This window comes from Mytilus californianus, unplaced genomic scaffold (assembly GCF_021869535.1).
Source record: "Mytilus californianus isolate M0D057914Y unplaced genomic scaffold, xbMytCali1.0.p SCAF_8, whole genome shotgun sequence".
NCBI classification, from domain to species: domain Eukaryota; kingdom Metazoa; phylum Mollusca; class Bivalvia; order Mytilida; family Mytilidae; genus Mytilus; species Mytilus californianus.
Window position 1 is genome coordinate 98,155,838 of NW_026262734.1, and position 15,237 is coordinate 98,171,074.

General features: G+C 33.5%; 1 protein-coding gene across 1 annotated transcript in view; it reads left to right on the forward strand.

Moving 5' to 3' along the window:
• LOC127710968 (potassium voltage-gated channel protein Shaw-like) overlaps positions 1-15,237 on the forward strand; it is a 41,450-nt gene that overhangs the window by 19,806 nt on the left and 6,407 nt on the right. The window contains exon 2 of the mRNA XM_052216912.1: positions 8,550-9,365. Within this exon, the coding sequence (XP_052072872.1) occupies positions 8,550-9,365 (816 nt within the window). The remainder of the gene's footprint in view (positions 1-8,549; positions 9,366-15,237) is intronic.

Consider the following 15,237-nt stretch of genomic DNA (forward strand, 5'->3'; position numbering starts at 1 on the left):
GTCTGGATGGAGGGTCCTTCGTTTCCGTATTCTTTAATTTTTTAGGTCATTTTTCTCTATTCTTCATATTTTTTATCCTTCTTCTTCATTCTTTATGTTTTAACACACAATATTATTCTCTATTTTTTATTTTTTGGCCTATTTTTCTCTACTCTTAATTGTTGTGGTCCATTTTTCTTTAAAAAATTGATTCATTATTCTCTATTATGCAACCCCTCACCAGACCCTCATAAAATAAACTTGTCATACAGATTGAATCTATTTTTTTACATCAAAAACTTATTCATTCTTGTTCACTTCCTCTGATAAGCAATGCGACCTAAAACAAAAAAAAGTCTGAAATATGTTTATATTTATGTTTTTTTTTATATTAGACCCGCACAAGCCTACCAACCATGCAGCTTCTATGCAAGGGACTGAAGCTCATAGCTCAGCAATTGTTAAATGTAGGACTTCGGGAAAGTTCGGATATCCTACTAACAACTCGCGTGCTCGTAAATATAAGCTCGTATGAGGATAACGAAACCAGAGATCTATATTTCAATTAGATTGCGGAAGTTGGCCACTTGCAAGCGGAAGTAAAGCAAATGTAACTTTTGCCTAACATTCAAATAATCAAAAAAATATATTGTTATACATGTAGTAGAATAATGGCTAGAAGTATTACGTGCTAGTATATGTGCGTCATTTGGTCTTCATATAGACACATCCCCGCTTGACAAACGCCTGAGTATTTTAATGTCATGCAGTTAGAGATAAAAAAAAAACTATTCAATTTGCCTTACATTCAGGTGCATATCACCCACAAAACAAAAATATATTTAATTATACATGTTAGAATGCCTAGAAGAGTTACGTGATAGCCCACGTGACTCTATTGGTCTAAACATATACACATCCCCACTTTACAAACATCTTAGTAGTTCAATGCCATTTAGAGACAAACATTTCATTTTCTACTCGAGAAAGTCGCGTAAATGAATTGATCGCGATGAATAAGTTTAAAAGTATATCAAATTCAGTTAAGGTTTGAAATGCATGTCAAAACTTATGTCCTAGAACGGGTTCTGTGGAACATTTAAGAATCGGGCTTTGCTATACATACATTTGCCAGGATTTAACTTCGTATATATGTCTACAACAGAATGTAGTTTTCTTGTTTATATCACATCCCCCCTTCTGAATAAGAAACGCAATGTTTTAGCTGAAAACAGTGCATGTAACCACAATAATGTTGTAAAGGATAAGACACTGTAATGGAATTAATACAGTATACAAGATCCTTTTACTAATGAAAATTTGAAATCATTCAATTAGAAATTAAAAATATTGGTTTTTTTTAATTAGAAATATGTATATATATATTAAAGTTTATTTCGGTTACTGAATGAACTAAAACGTTGACAGAAACACACTGGTATCAGGAGTGTAAGTGGTTTCTTTTAGAACAAAGATATTATATTTTTATCTTGCGTAAATACCTCGTTAGAAACCAATCTCAAAGTAAAGACAAGTGAACATCCTTTCTCTAATTTTATCATATATCGTCCTTGATCCGATAGAACTCATAGCTTTTTTATTACTGCCCACGAGATTTTTTAAAACGAAATGGTAATCATATGGAATGGATGACATACTTCAGTACAAACTCGCTATAGATCTCTAGCTTTCTAAACGAACAACGCCTTGTTGAACGAGGATGTTTAATGTGCTGGTAATCAAGACTTTGTTTTTATTAACCAAAATAATAAGATATTTTAACGATTTTTTTGTTATGTTATGTTAAAGTTAAAGCCGGATAACTACGAAAGAGTGGTAAATGGACAAATAGATTCGAAATTTGAAACTACTATTTATGTTACAATTTTCACAAGCGAAGCTAGTGATTATGTTCCTTTAGACAATGCCAATGAATAGTTGTCCCGCCTAACAGAAGTTCCACTGGAAACTTTGTTATAAACTATACCATAATATCTTTTCCTGTTGGAGCGAATTTTCTATAACCTTTATTCCGTTCCAGTGGAAATAATATTACATAATATTTTTTCCACTTGGAACTTATATATATATTATGAAGGAACTTCTATTTTGTGACAAGACAATGTTTGAAGATTTAATAGATAATTGTATATATATAATGTGCTCCTGGCGAAGTTTAAACTGATTCAATATAAATAATACTACATGTACTAGTATATATGTTAAACACTTTTAATTGAGCATATTTAATGTTAATGATAAATTAATTGGATTTATTCATTGAGTTAATTAATTAATTAATTAATTAATTAGATAATAATTTGGTTGGTTCAATGTTTATTAATAATAATAATGTTTTTATTTCAAAAGCAATACAGCTTATAGGATACATACACATGATAATAATAATTTTATATGCACCAATAAAAAGGATTTTTACAAAATATTCTTGAGTTACACAATATATAAATATAAAGGTGTACATGAAAGTAATACTAAGTTACCTATAGACTTCTGTGAACTAGATGTTAAGCAGTAATCACGTGATTTTACAGAAATGATTATAGAATCGAAACATTATATTAACAATAGTACTAGTTCTTCAAGAACTTCGGGATATAACATGTAAATGAACATATTTGAAACTATTTGCATTTAGCCTTAAAATTTTTTTAACTGCCTTTAAAATTGTTCCAAGTAAAACATACGTAGGACAGTTAAATGTAACTCACAGCATTTCTGCGTATGGCAAGCTTCACGAAAAGCGTCATTTGCCTTAATTTAAAAAAAAGGATGTTTATCAATAAAAAGTGGAAGATACGAAAACGAGAACGAAATCTCAAAAGTCGGAGAAAAATAATGAAAACGGACAAAAAGAAAAACAGCAGTCTACAAAACACCCCACCAAAAATCGGAAGTGATCTCAGGTGCTCCGGAAGGGCAAAACTTTTATGAGATGCAATTATTTGTGGCACAGAAAAACTAAAACTAGAAGAGTGCTCCTACATGTACATTTATTATACATAGTGGCGAAAATATAGTAGTACGAATGGTAATTTTACATCTTTTATTTACGTATTTTTCAAGCACTTTCTAGAACTTTTAGTACTTCTCTCTTAATCTACATGACTATACTGTTGCACCATTATATCAGGTAGGGAATGGTTGCGCGCTCTGACAGACACGTTTTAATTCCAGCCGCATTCTTTGTTTGACCCTATCAAGTTAGTGGTCAGTAATTCAGTGCGTTCTTTGTTTGGCCCTATCAAGTTAGTGGTCAGTAATTCAGTGCGTTCTTTGTTTGATCCTATCAAGTTAGTGGTCAGTAATTCAGTGCGTTCTTTGTTTGACCCTATCAAGTTAGTGGTCAGTAATTCAGTGCGTTCTTTGTTTGACCCTATCAAGTTAGTGGTCAGTAATTCAGTGCGTTCTTTGTTTGACCCTATCAAGTTAGTGGTCAGTAACTCAGTGCGTTCTTTGTTTGGCCCTATCAAATTAGTGGTCAGTAACTCAGTGCGTTCTTTGTTTGGCCCTATCAAGTTAGTGGTCAGTAATTCAGTGCGTTTTTTGTTTGGCCCTATCAAGTTAGTGGTCAGTTTTTCAATGCGTTCTTTGTTTGGCCCTATCAAGTTAGTGGTCAGTAATTCAGTGCGTTCTTTGTTTGACCCTATCAAGTTAGTGGTCAGTAATTCAGTGCGTTCTTTGTTTGACCCTATCAAGTTAGTGGTCAGTAATTCAGTGCGTTCTTTGTTTGGCCCTATCAAGTTAGTGGTCAGTAATTCAGTGCGTTCTTTGTTTGACCCTATCAAGTTGATTGGCCCTATCAAGTTAGTGGTCAGTAATTCAGTGCGTTCTTTGTTTGACCCTATCAAGTAAGTGGTCAGTAATTCAGTGCGTTCTTTGTTTGGCCCTATCAAGTTAGTGGTCAGTAACTCAGTGCGTTCTTTGTTTGGCCCTATCAAATTAGTGGTCAGTAACTCAGTGCGTTCTTTGTTTGGCCCTATCAAGTTAGTGGTCAGTAATTCAGTGCGTTCTTTGTTTGATCCTATCAAGTTAGTGGTCAGTAATTCAGTGCGTTCTTTGTTTGATCCTATCAAGTTAGTGGTCAGTAATTCAGTGCGTTCTTTGTTTGGCCCTATCAAGTTAGTGGTCAGTAATTCAGTGCGTTCTTTGTTTGACCCTATCAAGTTAGTGGTCAGTAATTCAGTGCGTTCTTTGTTTGGCCCTATCAAGTTAGTGGTCAGTAATTCAGTGCGTTCTTTGTTTGATCCTATCAAGTTAGTGGTCAGTAATCCAGTGCGTTCTTTGTTTGACCCTATCAAGTTAGTGGTCAGTAATTCAGTGCGTTCTTTGTTTGACCCTATCAAGTTAGTGGTCAGTAACTCAGTGCGTTCTTTGTTTGGCCCTATCAAGTTAGTGGTCAGTAACTCAGTGCGTTCTTTGTTTGGCCCTATCAAATTAGTGGTCAGTAACTCAGTGCGTTCTTTGTTTGGCCCTATCAAGTTAGTGGTCAGTAATTCAGTGCGTTTTTTGTTTGGCCCTATCAAGTTAGTGGTCAGTAATTCAATGCGTTCTTTGTTTGGCCCTATCAAGTTAGTGGTCAGTAATTCAGTGCGTTCTTTGTTTGACCCTATCAAGTTAGTGGTCAGTAATTCAGTGCGTTCTTTGTTTGGCCCTATCAAGTTAGTGGTCAGTAATTCAGTGCGTTCTTTGTTTGACCCTATCAAGTTGATTGGCCCTATCAAGTTAGTGGTCAGTAATTCAGTGCGTTCTTTGTTTGACCCTATCAAGTTAGTGGTCAGTAATTCAGTGCGTTCTTTGTTTGGCCCTATCAAGTAAGTGGTCAGTAATTCAGTGCGTTCTTTGTTTGGCCCTATCAAGTTAGTGGTCAGTAATTCAGTGCGTTCTTTGTTTGACCCTATCAAGTTAGTGGTCAGTAATTCAGTGCGTTCTTTGTTTGACCCTATCAAGTTAGTGGTCAGTAATTCAGTGCGTTCTTTGTTTGGCCCTATCAAGTTAGTGGTCAGTTATTCAATGCGTTCTTTGTTTGGCCCTATCAAGTTAGTGGTCAGTAATTCAGTGCGTTCTTTGTTTGACCCTATCAAGTTAGTGGTCAGTAATTCAGTGCGTTCTTTGTTTGACCCTATCAAGTTAGTGGTCAGTAATTCAGTGCGTTCTTTGTTTGACCCTATCAAGTTAGTGGTCAGTAATTCAGTGCGTTCTTTGTTTGGCCCTATCAAGTTAGTGGTCAGTAATTCAGTGCGTTCTTTGTTTGACCCTATCAAGTTAGTGGTCAGTAATTCAGTGCATGGTCTTTGCTGGTTGTCTGCCATGTTTTATTTTTATTGTTTTTATCTTTTTGATTTTTTTGTCACTTTTTTCATGCCGAGGACCTTTATAGTTTACTATACGGTATGGGATTTGATTAATGTTGAAGGCGCAGCACTTGCAATTGTCTCTAAAAAAATACCTATATACTTTAGTATAACACAAGGTACCTAACTCGTATATACATGTGTATTTGAGAAATGTCACCCGGTTATGAACTTCCGTAATATTTCGATTCTGCGGTTGTCTATCCCATTGAAACATGTTATGTCGTAAATCTACATTACCTACAAAATGGTGTATAATGCGCCTATTTCTATTGTCGGAATTCTTAGAATCGAAATATAACGGAAGTTCGCAACCGGGTGACATTTCTCAAATATACGAGTTAGGTACTTTGTGTTATATTAAAATATATAGGTAATTTTTTTTTCAGAGTGTGATTGATACCGAGAATTAAACATTTTCATTTGAAGTATTGTTAGTTTTGTTACCAAGAATAAAACATATTCATTTGATTACAATGAAAGTGATTTTATTTTTGGTAACATTCACAGTCTGTCGAGTGAAAGTGTATTAACATGTGTCAATTTAAAGTGTTAATCAAGCACAAACGTTCATGGCAAGATTTTCATTTAGAAGTAACTAACCCTAACCATAAATGAACGCCAAAGAGCATAGATGCCTTAAGTAAAAGAAGGATATTTTCCCTGAGATGGATATGAACAAATACGGGCAAGTGACAAATTTTGACACATTTATTTGTTAATATCAGATAAAGAATAATATTGTAAGTTCGGTGGAGCTATTGATGAAGACAATATTTCTTTAGCCAGTCTTATTAATGTTACTTATTGCAAAACATTTTTGAAGTACGGCATTATATTTTGCCGGCAGTTCGCACTTTGTCAGCAAGTACATGTATGTTAAAGGGGCATTATAGCTGTCAAATTTATGATAACCGATTTAAATTTAATTCTCACATATCTGATACATTACATAGTAAAACTTAAATCCAAATTACAAAAAGTCCAAAAGAAACAATTAGCAATGCTGGGATTCGTTATAATGCACCAGCATTTCAGGTGTATTCTAGAATAGACGCCATATAATTAACCATCGAGATTACCTCCGAAGACTGTTGATAATCATTCGACCGAACAGATATAAAATTATTCATAAATATGAATATAGATAGACTGAGAAGCACGCGGAGTTGTGTAATTATGATTTTCCAGGTCTGTTTGATTTCATGACATAGATTAATAAAAAAATCATCGTTTCACCTGGATATGAATGATATACTGTGGGCCGAATCGGTCAAAGAAATAGTTTTTTTTAATGATGTCTCCCTGGTTTCACTTTTCCAGATTGACATTCTTTTAATAACTGAACACGCTTAGGGCATGCGTAACCCATCTTTAGCTTAAGGTCAAGTTGGGATTAAATGAATACGGGTTCAACTGAGGTTAAATTATTGACTTGCAAGTCAACAATACAATTGCGATGTTTTCGATCTTATTTTGACCAAATTGAACTAACTGACTGTTAATAGAAAAGTATTGTTTCATTATTCTGCTTTTATAAATAAAATAAATCTTATTCTTTTTTGTCTAAATGACAGCTAATGCACCTATAAGAAACAAGTAGGACCATTATTTTCCGAACTGTTTTATATTTGGAAGAAGCTAATAGAAAAGTATAAAAATATTTGACGACTGGTTATGGAATTGTTTTTCTCTAATTCTTCGTCAATTTATCCCTTTCTGCACCCATTGTATAAAAAAATTTAATTAACGTGTGGTTCGTTTGATCTCAGTTCTTCATTGGTTAAAATCTGATTAGTCATCGAATTTTCTTGCTTTCCTCTGAATTTCCTATTGTGACGGCATGAAAAAAGGCGACCATGCCTGATGACGTCAAATAGAAAGAACACATCTTTTTTTCAGATCATTCGAAAAGAGGGATTCTAACATGACGTTCTTCAAACGCTTTGAGTACACACCCGTGGTAAAATATGAATATATTGTTTGGGCTGTTCCGATCGTACTCCCGCGTCATATGCTTTTTTATGAATGAGCTACCCGACGTCATAGAACGATGACGTAAGAATATAAGCATTTTACGGGAAAATACACGCTTGTGAAACCGAAAATCATCACAACAAGGAAACGTAAACAAACGATGCTAAAATGTGTTATATAAGCCATTTTTGTTTCCATATAAGACATATAAATACAATTATCATTTAGATTCATTCAAACCTATCTAAATATGTCATTGTAAATAGTTTAAGCGTGTCATTTATTCAGTTTGCTCCGGTCTTTTACGTCAATTTAATAGTGCGTTTATTTATGGGAACGGCAAATAATGCTTTCATCTAGAGCGCTTCGATCCAAAACAATTGCCGAATTTGTCCTATTAGAATCGAAATAATTCATGGGGCTTGAATATATCGTGATTTTACCACGGGTTGTCCCTTTATGCCTATATTTTACCCCTCGCTATCGCTCAGGGTAAAATATTTGTCATAAAGGGCCAACCCGTGGTAAAATCACAATATATTCAAGCCCCCATGAATTATTTCTTAAATAAGTTTGCATGCATATTGTTTGAAAATCATTAGAGAAACAGATTCCACCACCAAATCTCATGTCATACAATATTTATCCACTCTCGACAGTTAAATTTTAAATATTTAAAACGCTCGGCGAGCCTCGCGTTTTAAATGTGAAAATTTAACTGTCTCGAGTGGATAAATATCGTATCACACTCGATGCAGTGGAAGAATCTTTATTTATCAATAAATGTAAATAACATGGTGTACCTATTGAAGTAATGTGTATTATAAATAAAAGGGAGTGTATGTCACAGTCATGAGACAAAAATTACCAACTAACTTTGACTGATAAACTCGTATACACAAAAATCAAGATAGACTCCTAAATCATGTATTAAAACAATAGTCTAAAATTTTGGATGATAAAACAAATAACATTCACACTGTTGTGTAATTTGACATACTAATCCTGACTTTATGAGATCACTGAAACATTTAATCAGCATTGTTTTGTAGAATTATTGTGAATGATCTTCTTCGGATTACAGCAACATTTCTTAAAAATCGATAGCATTATACCTAATTTAGATTTCTTGACGTTTGTTTTCGTAAACATGATACAAAACTCTATAATAATTTGAACACGGTTATAAAATCTCATCAAACATTTATTACTTTGTAGTCGAGGAGATCGTCTCTGTCACAACTACCTGTATCACGTGACTGTGGCAAAAAGGCAAAATATTCTCCGATTGGTCAATCGAAGAAGACAGATTCTCACGATTTTGAATTAACAAATAATTGCATAGGCTGCAACTCGAGGAAGGCAGGTGAGAAATGCAAATGTACGGACAATCAAGAAACGTCTGGTGTAGATATGGCGTTTAGCGCCATCTATGGAGGTGGACGCGGTGGAAATATTTCTAAAAACCGGGTAAAACAGCATACAGACGACAGTAACATAGAATTACAAAATGATTCTGACACTTGTTCACGATGTCGAATGTCCAGCACATCGAGTCAAAATGGCAGTGATACGGTGAAACTGAACGTAGGAGGGACCGTGTTTGAGACCTATACGTCTACACTGAAAAAGTTACGGACTTGTAAATTATCAAGAAGTTACGAAATGAAGAAGTATTATCGAGAAGACAAGGGAGACTACTTTTTAGACAGGGACCCTCAAGTTTTTTCTGTTGTTCTGAACTATTTACGAACAGGAGAATTACATATCCCTACTTTTCTATGTGGTCCTATTTTGCAAAGAGAATTCGAACACTGGGGAATAGATGAATTAGACATTGAACGTTGCTGTTGGCAACCATACAATACTTGGAAAACGCAGAATAGATCCTTGGAAAAATTAGAAAGTGATCGTAAAAAGTCAACAACACAAAGAGACTTGAAATGTGACCGCAATAGTCCGTCCCGATGGAAACGGGTGCGGGCGATAGTCTGGAACGTCCTACAAGACCCAACATCATCATGCGGTGCAAAAGTAAGTATTGGTCTGATAACAAAATACAGGTATAAATACAGTGTATCAAGATTGTCGGAAAATGAAATATAAATGCATAAGCTAGTGAAACTATACCGCCCGGCTTTTCTCATATTTTCCGTCGATCTTACAAAATTATTACTATATTCCCATAATAGAAGAGAAATGACAGGGTATTTGTTTAGAATTCAAATTGTTCAATATCACCCTTTTTTAAACGTAAAATAGCTAACGACAGGATAAGAATATTTATAGTAGTATGTGCCCCGAAAGAAAATCGGAACTTCGTTACTTTTCATGCAATAGAGACGGGAAGAGAACTGAAGCAATTGTGTTCATTAAATCAAACTGAAAATGTCTCATATCCATCGGTCAATACAAAACCGGAGGACAGTGTAAAAGATACAAAAGCTGTAGTTTATTCTTAGAATATCATATAACATACTCATACAAACACTATACAAATGCATCTAATATAAACTGACACAAACTGATGTAAACTGACTGTTTTTACCGGGTTTACAACTAGGGAAAACAGAAAATCTTTTTTTTTATCGTAACAGAGAAGAAAACAATCGGGGGAAAAATGTTTCTCCTGGTAAGGCGAGATGAAATTTTCACAAGCGGCCGCAGCTCCCCGATGAAAAGAATGTCTTTATTTTTATTGAAATTAGAAAATTTTGTGACTGGCGTACAATTCATTTGTACGATTTTCATTTAAATGAAGAAAATGTGTGATTACATCTTATTATTTTGACTGTTTTAACAAATTCAGAATATTTTTGGATTGATTAACGAAAACGTAAACTTAGAATTATAAGGGGAGATAACTTGATTTCATAAAGGAATATTCAGTAAATATTTTTTTTGTAATATAGCAAGAATAATGTACGATGGTCCTATTTTATTTCATTATTTACTAAAGATATTTTGTAATATAGAGCTATCTTCGCATCTTTCAAGATTATGTCATTAAGTTTTCTGTCTATTCACCAAAAGATTCTAATGTGAGATAAGATCTGGTATTTGGTGCACATTTCACGATTTTGTATTTCGTGTGCATTAACGTTAGCTTCATAGATTAATTAATTACTTGCAAGACTAAAATGTCAAACGTAATGACAACGTTGTTATTGCAGCACAAACTATATCTCTATGACAATATGGATTTAGTACTGCTAAATCTATTGTACAATGATGCTGGTTGAAATGTATCTTTCTCGGTATTCAACATAGTTATATGTTATAAGATGTGTACCACATGCTGCTGTATATTTATCAACCAACATTCAAAAATCTAAGGTTGAATATTTTTCAAATATAAAGCAATACCCGACAAACAAAGGGATATATGAAGGTGTAGATGGATGGGGTTTACAGAATAGAGGATAATGGGCCAAAACCATAGAACAACTTCGGCAACAAAAATAAATAATAGAGAAAAAAGGCCACATAAATAAAGAATAAATAAAATAGGCCACAAAAATAAAGAATGAAGAAAAATAGGCCACAAAAATAAAGAATAGAGAAAAATAGATATAAACTAAGAATAAATAAAAACATGCCACTTAGTAGAATAGAATAGAGAATAAAGGGGTGATAAAATATAAGGATTATTATAGAATAACGGATAAAATTTAGAAAGAATAGAGAAAAATGGCCGACAAAGATTAAACTTTGGAATGATACACTCAATTTTCAAGATATTTAAGTTTTTGAATATTATAATCACTAGCTTATACCCAAAATTCAATTGATGATTTTACAGGGTTCGTTTACATATACTCATCATACAAGAAGGATTAAAATTTTGTAATTCAGACGCGCGTTTCGTCTACAAAAGACTCATCAGTGACGCTCATATAAAAAAATAAAAAAAGACCAAATAAAATGCGATGTTGAAGAGCATTGAGGACCCAAAATTCTTAGAGTTTTTGCCAAATAAAGCTAAGGCAATCTATTCCTTGGGTAGAAAATCCTTTGTATTTTGAAAAAAATTCAAAGTTTTGTAAACATCTAATTTATAATTCCTCGCTCTTTAGTAACTGTTGGACAGTTGTCGAATTGGCAAATCATACATGTTGCACATCTACTTATTATTTTCCATATTAATATGTCCGAACGCAAGCTTGGTTGTACCATTTTACTATTCTAAATTGGGTTGGCAAATTGACCGAAATTGTAATAGTAGATTGCTGTACAATCATACCACATCTTCTTATTTTTATACCAAACATAAAAATTTAAAAGAAATTGTACTTTTCCTGAAGGGAATTCTAGTAAAAAATCATAAATCTTTTTTACGGGCGTATAAGGATTAATGAAAATACAGCTAAGAAGTCTTAATCCCCACCTGCTGATGCTGCTAACGAAAAACAATATTATTTGCTCCACTTTCAATCAAATATGAAACTGCATCGAGTTACGACACGATTAACACGATCGTTTTTCATTATATGTATTTTGTATCACAATTTACTATGGCTGATGGAGTTAGATGACCAATTGGTTTAAACTATCATTTTACAGAAAAGTACAGCTTACACTAAGTTTACATATACCGTTACAGGCTCAAATCAGTTCCAAAGATCTGAGTAAAAAACAACAGTCTTTCGTGAATTTTCATTAAAATTTATATCATCTTTAAAAAATGTTCCTCTGTCAAATCATTAAGTTCCCAAGTCTGGAAAAATGAGAAAAAGCCATTCGAACAATTCCATAATAGCAGATGCATATTACAATAAAAGTGCAACCATTATATGAAGTTTCAAGGATTTTGATCGAAAACTGTAGGAGGAGTTGATTATACAAAATTGGTACCGTCTTTGCGTTAATTTTGATGACAAACGACGAAGTTCCAGAGTCTGGAAAAATGAGAAAACGTTCATCAAACAATTACATAATACTAGTAGCAGATGCACAATTTAAACATATGTGTAAGCATTCTATTAAGTGTTAAGGATCAGGGTTGAATTTAGGAGTTGATTACCCAAACAACGTACTTACTTTCCGCCCGACATCACCATACTATAAGCCGGTTTTGGATTTCGTCCAATCCGGCCACAAATGAAAAGGACACTCTAAGCCAAAAACCCATTAAAATATATGTTTAATAGCTTTAAGTCTTTCATAGATGTTTCTCAGTAGTATTTTTATGGGGTTTTTATGGTCCCGAATCATCCTCTATGTACAATATTCATATACAAAGAAAATTTACAGTAATTTGTCTATATCGTTTACACTCAATAAAACTTGGCGCTAAAATGGTCTGTTGGAACATTTCTCTCTTTTACTTATCGATCAAAATTTAAACCTAGGATTATACAATCATAAATGAAAATGTTATCTCAACAATTCTTATCTAACTAATGTAGAAAGACTTCATCTACAATTTAGATATACGCGTAATTGGTGTTCGCTTTTTATTTACATTTACATATATAGTACCTTGTTTTCAACCAAATAACCATGTCTGAAAAATAGCAAAATTTAGTTAAAGCTTACCTGCTCCTTAGGATAACTCTTTTGCCTACTTGGTGATCCGTCGACGCCTTTCAGCTTTTATTTAAATGCTCTCATCGTTTCCTCTGAACTATCAAGTTGAACTATGAGTAAATTTGAACTAGCCATGACAGGAACAAAGTCTCAAAGTCTCAATTTACGATTTACTACCAAATATTTGGCTTGATACGGGCACGTTACAAAAAAAAAAGCACAAAGGAAGTTAGTAGCATCCCATACCCCAAACGTGGCATTTCAGTTGAAAACTCTCCATCCAACAGGCCATGAATGTGTACTTATACATCCTTGACTTCAATACCTATATTAGAATTTTTTAATTCATAAATATTTGCAACTGGACATAGCACAACTACATGTACTTTGAAACTAAAAAGCCAAAACGTTTAACACAATGATGTTAAGATGACTTTCTAAAAGAATATCCGTTTCCTACAGATGGACAGCACAATTTGTCGGCAGACGACACCGGGTCAGTGGAATTTCTATACTCTACAAGTAATAGTACACGACACCCTACACAATACTGATTTCAAGAAAGGTTTAATGGATATGTGTATTTTTCATTTTACTTTAACCAGTTTTAGTCAGTATAATGTTATGCCCGGTGGATAAGTTCACGCGTAGCTGTAAACACGATGGATATGTGATTGTTGTTTGCTTAATGTCCAATGGCAAATATTTCATACATGTTTAGTACGAAGCGTGTGAGGAAGTCCGATAAATATTTCATGCATGTTTAGTACGAAGCGTGTGAGGAAGTCCGATAAATATTTCATTTTTAATTTCTCGATCCTAATTAAAAATTCTTAAATCGACCGGAGTTCTATTTTACTATAAGAAGAAATAATTAACAGAATAATCGGCAGTCAATGTATTTTTTTTTTCTTGTTTACATTCATAAAAAATATATGATTTTTTCTAAAAAGTGATGTATTTCTTTCGATAAATATAAGCAAAAACAGCCTTTTTTTTAAAGAAATCAATTAAGATATAAGCAAAAAGTATTCGATGAATAGAATTTACATTTACCAAAATCTTTGTTAAATAAAAATAAGAAGATATGGTATAATTGCCAATGAGACAACTCTCCACTAGAGACCAAATGACATAGAAGTTAACAACTATAGTTCACAGTACGGCCTTCAACAAAGAGCAAAACCCATACCGCAAATTTAGCATAACATGTTTGTTATTGTTAAATCAAGCACGTATACGGAAACCAAGAACACAGTATGTACCGTCGTATTCACGTTTTCACGAACGGTCCATGCTGTATCAGTGGCATTAGATGTACCTCGTAAGAATTCATTTCCCATTCGTAACTGCTTCAATTTTATTCTAAAAAATGTCTATGGATTATTTTTCATCAGATTTGGGTGTGCCATAGAGTCATGAAGTCACGTGATATTTTTTTCATAGTTATAGATTTAAACGGGATCAAAACTTAATTTAAGTGGTCGTCTCTCGTGTTTTTATTGATTAAATATTCCAAAAACCTGTTTTCCAATTAACGGTAGACAGTCAAAGTGTTACAAACAACTTGTATAGCTCTTATTGTTTACATATCCAGAAATCAACGCCACTTTGCTTATTTGAATATTATACTAAAGAAATCGGATACGGGTCACGGAAATTATATTGAAATGATAGGGAATTTTGAAAAAATGTCTGTTTTAACTTTGATTTAAGTGATGGACAGGATGCCGGGGCAGAAAATAAATATACACAACAATATACACCATTTAAACGAAATATAATGACTGTCGTTGCAAAAACCAAGGTTCCTGAGCTATTTTAAAAATCGAAGCGAGAGGCTTTTAAAATTGCAGTATAAAATACAGGCTAAAATGGCAGAAACGTCAAATTTGCAAACTTCGTGTTGAAAATTGGCTAACAAGGTCATTAGAAATACAGGTTGCCGGGGTGAAACTTGAAACTTGAATGTCCAAAGAATAAGCAAGTCCAAACCTTGTATGTGTAGTCGTTGAACTCTAGTTTCCCACGTAAAGTTAAAATGCCTCTATTTCAAGAAGAATAAACTCACGAAAACACGAAAAATTCACTAAATTCGCGTTCATTGTTTTGATTTTGACCGCCTGACAACTTTACGGAAATATCAGAGTGATTGTAAACAAGGACTCTGTGACGGGCAACTTATAATATCCGTGTTTTAAAGATTTTAATGATATCAAGCCAGTCCAGTTCAAACTATTATCACGTGGTACAATTCTCATTTACATATTATGAATATTAATTAGCAAAAGTACTACTAATTTCTGGCTATGATGTCAAAACTGTAGCTGTAAAGTGTACGTATTTTCTTGTAGTAAAGAATTTTTACACATTTTTT